The sequence below is a fragment of the Gossypium hirsutum genome, chromosome D10 (assembly GCF_007990345.1).
Source record: "Gossypium hirsutum isolate 1008001.06 chromosome D10, Gossypium_hirsutum_v2.1, whole genome shotgun sequence".
Classification (NCBI taxonomy): domain Eukaryota; kingdom Viridiplantae; phylum Streptophyta; class Magnoliopsida; order Malvales; family Malvaceae; genus Gossypium; species Gossypium hirsutum.
The window spans coordinates 56,833,164-56,839,191 of NC_053446.1; the positions used below are offsets into that span (position 1 = coordinate 56,833,164).

Sequence of the window (6,028 nt, forward strand, 5' to 3'; positions counted from 1 at the left end):
ATTTAGCATATAAATAGGATCTTTTACAATCTTAGAAAGTGATACCCATTAGATTAGAACTCATAACACATTCAGAGAATTTTGTGTTTACATTTTGAGGGTTCTTTGTTTTTCGGGTTTTTAGGGTTTAGTTTTTATCTCTATCTTTTGTACTCTTTGTTCTTTTGCCATTATAGTAAAATTATCTTTACCGGTGATTTTTATCCTCTTTAGAGGGGTTTTTCCACGTTAAATTTGTGTGTTCAGCTTCTCAATTTATTCTACTATTTTTTTTTTGTTCGTTGCTTAATCAGAACGATTCTATGTAGCAAAGAAATTTTTTATGGGGTTTGCTCGTTCGAAGGTTCAATTGAGTGCAAAAGGTTACGAGGGCCTTATTGTTTGGAAGGCTATTTAGATCTTTTTTTTCCTTAAAAGAAAAAAAAAAGTGAAGTTTGGAGAACTATAAAAAAAAGTGAAAAGTTCAATTGAGTGCAAACTAACGTAATATTAATAACATCAACAAATATTACATAAAAAAAATAACATCAACAAATAGTAATCCAAAATAATAATCCATTAAGTAAACACTCAAATATTAAGCTAACAAAAAAATAAAGAGATCCCACGGTGGTGGACGACAAAAGGAACGACCGAAGAAGTAGCAGTGCTCAGCAACAAGATGGTCACAAGAGACCGAAGCAGGAGGCAAGAGCAGCAGAGGAGTGAGCGACGGGCAGAAAACCTCGGGGAGCAGCAGATTCTGTAAAAATTCATACAAAGTTTCCAAACCATGTATTTTAAGAATTTTTCAAAAAATAAAAAAATCATAAAAATTTAAAATATATCAATTTTATTGGGATGAAAACGTACGTAATTTCGTTTAAATAATTTCCTTTGGTTTCTAAGAGAAGCATTTCAATTTTAATTCTCTCTAAGTTTTTTTTTTCTTTTGATGCTTTTATAAAAAATTGTTACTTTTGAAATATATAATACATTGATGAAATTATTAAAAAATATATTATTTTGATATTTAAAAATTATATTTAATTCAAAAATAAATAAAATTTATTTTTCAACATAATTTATATACCAATATATAATTAAAAAATATATTTAATGTTTTCTCTTTCTTATTTTTTTTTCATTTTAGGAAAGTGAAATTAACAAAAAAAAGTTATCAGTAAAAAAAACTTAAATTAATTTTTATTAAAAATGTGCACTCAATTGAACTTTTAGTGATCTTACGTTGATGTAGCTGACGAAAGCCATCAAAACTCACATCAGCAAAAATAATTTAAATAATAATAATTTTTTCAAATTCATTTTGAATGAGTGTAAAATTAATTTTTTTTAAATTTATAAAATAAAATAAAATTTATAAATATAGATAAAATCAAATGTATAAAAACTCAAAAAAATAATTATTTAATTATTCTTAGGGTATGTTTAATTACTTTTAATTCAATTTTATGTAGTCAATAATTATATATATTTATGTTAGAAACTAAGACTTTAATGTTAATTACTTGAGATAAAAATTATAAAATTTTGAAATATCATAATTGTAAAGCATAAAAAATTCAGAAAAATATAAAAAATAAGATTCGACAATGCATCGAAATATGGAAAAAAATATTTTATAATTATAAAAATTTAAATAATTATTAAAAATATTAAATACTTCTTTGAGTTTTTTCACATTTTAATTTTTTAGTAATTTTTATAATTTTTTAATAATTATTAATATCTTTTATAATTTCTAAATTTTTTTATAATTTTGAAGTCATCCTAAATGAATTTGGATAATCATTAGTCTAAATACATTATAAATGCACATTATCTTTTTTCATTTTTGTAATTTTTATATTATTTTGATTTTTTGTATATGTTATTTTTAAAACATTTTAGAATTTTTTAACAATTATAAATATTTTTTATAAATTTTAAATTTTTTTTAGTTTTGCACTAATCTAGAATGAATCTAGACAATCATTTGTCCATATTCATTCTACATACACATTAATTAAATTTTAAATTTTTTTTTGCTGGTGTGGCATGCCACGTTATCTACCACATGGTAGCTTATGATGGTTTCTGTTAGCCATGTCAACACGATTAATGGTCAAATTGGTCAACTGACGGTTTCCATTAAAGAAATGGGCTGATTTTTTTGGCGTCACTAAGGGTTCAATTGGGTGCATTTTTTTTATAAGAACTCAATTGATTTACTAAGGGCTTTTTTTTACTTTTTTAGGAAAATGGTTAAACTTTAGTTTTTGTCCCTCTATTATGCCTAAATTTGATATTTAATCTTTATACTTTAATTTCTAACATAATTTGGTCCCCACGTTATTATAATGTTATTAGGTAGCCCAAATAGTTAATATTATTAACTTTTCGATTGAAACATTATGTGATTAATGATTATATATAATTTAAATGCCCTAAAAATCTTAGATACTAACACTTGGCTTCCCATTTCGTTTAAGATTGAGTTGGGACATTCCAAAAGGATGGTCAAATTTCAATTTTGGCCTTTAGACCATGTTGAAACTTGAGATTTAATTTATGTACTTTAATTTTTGACATAATGACTCATCTTCTTTGATAATGTCATTAGTAAGTGTAAATAGTTAATATTGTTAACTATTTCAATTAAAACATTAACGTCATTTTTTCTTAAGAACAATTTTTTTTATCATAACAAGTTCAAATGAGTGATTTTAAGAAAAATCCTAATCAAGATTCTCAATGTTGTTTTTTTCTCATGATTGCCAAATGATTTTTTTTTAATTTTAAAATAGATTTTTATCATATTTGCTCTTACTGATATAATGTCTAAAACTATTCATAGTCTCTTCCCAACCCTTAAATAGGAGAATAGTACAGTCCAACATATTCGAACCCACATCCTCCTGCACTAGCAATAATACTAATATCAATCGAGTTAATACTCAATTGATAAATATTTGATAGTTTTAAACAATGGAATGGAGTTACGGACACTTGGGTGGGACTTACGTAAAAGATGTAATTTCCTTTTTCTAAATACCGATAATATATAAAATAACAATCATAGAACGGACTTTGGATTCTGTTTTTTTTTCTTCTTAAGCTTAATTACTAAAGTGAAATATTTGAAAATAATTTTTTAAATAATCTTTGAATTATTTAAACTATTCAAAAATTAGAATTGAGTGATAAATTTGATAAAATAAATAAAGTCAAAATATAATGTTTACTTATTTTGTGATTTAGGTTTTTATTTATTTATCATTTTATTCTTTAATTTTTAAATTTTAGTTAAATTGATTCCTTTTTGACATAAAATATGAATGAATTATTGAATTTTAAATGGTATTAATATGGCCACTTGCATTTTATTTATAATTCATAAAATTTCAAAAAAGTTCATAAATTTTTTTAGAAAAAATATTCATGTTAACAGTGAAATATATGTAAATTATCATGTGAATGCCATTAAAATTTTAATAGTTAGAGTGACCCGAATAAGGGCCAAAGTGACAAATTGCTAAATATTAAGGGTTAAACTTATCTTTATGCCATAAATATATAATTACAAGTTTTAGTAGAAGTATTATTTTTAAGCAATAAATTAATTTTAATTAGTAATTTTTAATCACTCACATAATTTGTTTATATAAAAATATTTTTAAAATAAATAATATGGTAAAAATTAAAAAAAAATGGGATCCAAAAAAATATTTTGGATAAAATATTTAATATAATAATATTTGAGAATTTGCCTCACTCCAAGACTACTTCGAAGTTCACGAATTTTGTTTTTGTTTCTATTTTTATTGAGTAGTAACTCATAGATGTCACAAAAAATCACATAATGACGCATGTGTTTAATTGACTTTGATTCAAAATAGTCAAATAAATTTATCTCACTAGAAAATATAATATTAAATGAGCCATGCAAATGAATTTTTGGCTTAATTCTAAGATTAACCCTGTAAGATTTTTTAAATATTTATTTCTTTAAATTTATTTTGAATTAAGTTTTATAATATACAAACTCAGTTAAGATATATTTTAATTATTAATCTGATCAAATATTTATAAACTTGATTTTTTATTCTTTTAACGTAAGCTCAAAAACTTATATCATTATTTAAAATCAAATTAAATTTATATTCATATTAATTTAAATAATAATAAAAAAACAAAAAAAATTAAAGATTCAGACTCAAATTCGAACTAATATTAACCCGACCAGATGAATTCCCCTGCCCATAAAGGAAAACTTTAGAAAGCAGCCACATTAAAAAGTGATAAATAAATAAATAAGCAGCTTTTAGCTCATCCGCCAACAAATATTAGCCACGTAAAGATATTTTTCACCATAAATTTCCAAAGTCCAACTATTCCTAGTCACAAGAGTCTGCGCACGTGTTTCTTATCCACTTATTCTCTTTTTAGTTATTTATTTAGCTTCAATGTACCAAAAAGACCCATCAAAACAACGTCCCTTTCAAACCTTCCTTAAATCATTACCCTAATTATTTTTGTTTAAATTACTATAATACTCCTTTTAAAACATTTACTTCCCAAAAAATTACTTATTAATTTATAAAATATAAAATATAAAATATAAAAAAATCATCATGATCATATAATTTATTTTATAAAAAAATAATATTTTGATTCATCACAGTTTATTATACAGTTAAGGTACTGTGTCTTTTTCTGATTCAGCAACTTGCTGATATGTCCATGTTGGACCTTAAATATTTTTATTTAATTTTACTCTATTTTTTCAATATTTAATAAATGGTGGTATCTAATATTTGGTAAAGAATCTTCCTTTATTTTTCTATAATATTTTCCACCCCTTTCTTTCTTGTAACCTTCCTTTTTCCTTTTATAAAATATTTTCCATATATATGTATCTTATCTCTTTCCACGAAATCACCTTTGGTTACTAAAATATCCCACTTTCGACGCCCCTATATAAACCCTACCTAATTAAATTATTTCACATGTTCATCAACTCATCTTATCTTTTACTACACTTATAATTTCCCATTTACTTGTTTTTGATTTCATCAATGGATGCACTCCGTGTTCATCAAATGAAAAGATCAAAGAAAAGCTCAAAGAGAAGCAACTCCAAGAAAGATTTTAAAGTCGTTTATATTTCAACTCCCGTGAAGGTCAAGACGTGTGCGTCGCAGTTTCGGTCTTTGGTGCAAGAACTTACAGGCAAAGACTCCGATGTTGCCGACCGGTTGGCCGACTATGACAGCAGCACTCCCGATAATTCTCCGACCAATTCCGACATGACAGGGGTTGCTGCAGGTGATCGTGTTAATAATGGTCAGCCTTTGCTTAATTCTAGCATTATTGGATCGGTGTTTGATCCATTTTGTGATGAACTTATGTCGGAAGGGAGTTTCATGGGGATGTTTACATCAATTTTGTCTCATGGTCCTTCTCAATTTGATGCTATTACACGCTTTGGTTCAGTCTAATTAATTTCAAAGTATGTAACTATTTCTTTGTAATTACTTTATATATATACACTTTTGTTATAATATATTATCTCATTTATTGTGCTTATAGAGTTTTTACAAGTAGGACAACTAGATAAAACAAAAGTGGGTTATTTATCTACTTTTAAATGTCATAGTTTTATATATTTATGTTTATTGAATAGAATAATAAAAACAATTGATATATTTAAAAAATTAGATTCAAATTGTACGGACTATGAAAACAATATAAAAATCTTAAATTTCTATTTAGAAGAATCCAACTCAACTGCAATTTAATTTGACTTTATATAACTATCTGTAAAAATAGAACGTTGGTAATGACAATGTATCGCAAAGAAAAAAGAGAAAGAGAAAAATAAAGAGCACACAGATTTTACGTGGAAACCCTTTCAGGAAAAAAACCACAGGCAAAGGAGAAGATAATTCACTATGTCGAATTCGAATGATTACAAGAGAAGTAGACCATGTCTATTTATAGGCTTGTAAAACTATATTCTAATAGGAGTGTAGTAAGATTAAAACAC

General features: G+C 25.0%; 1 protein-coding gene across 1 annotated transcript; it reads left to right on the top strand.

Annotated features, from left to right (window-relative positions):
- Nucleotides 1-5,057: 5,057 nt before the first annotated feature.
- On the top strand, nt 5,058-5,480 carry LOC107915563 (sigma factor binding protein 1, chloroplastic). The gene has a single exon (XM_016844706.1). The coding sequence runs from the start codon at nt 5,058-5,060 to the stop codon at nt 5,478-5,480; it is 423 nt and encodes a 140-aa protein (XP_016700195.1).
- Nucleotides 5,481-6,028: the final 548 nt, after the last annotated feature.

Coding starts and splice junctions, on each gene's coding strand:
- LOC107915563 (XM_016844706.1), top strand. CDS start 5,058: ATGGATGCACTCCGTGTTCATCAAATGAAAAGATCAAAGAAAAGCTCA.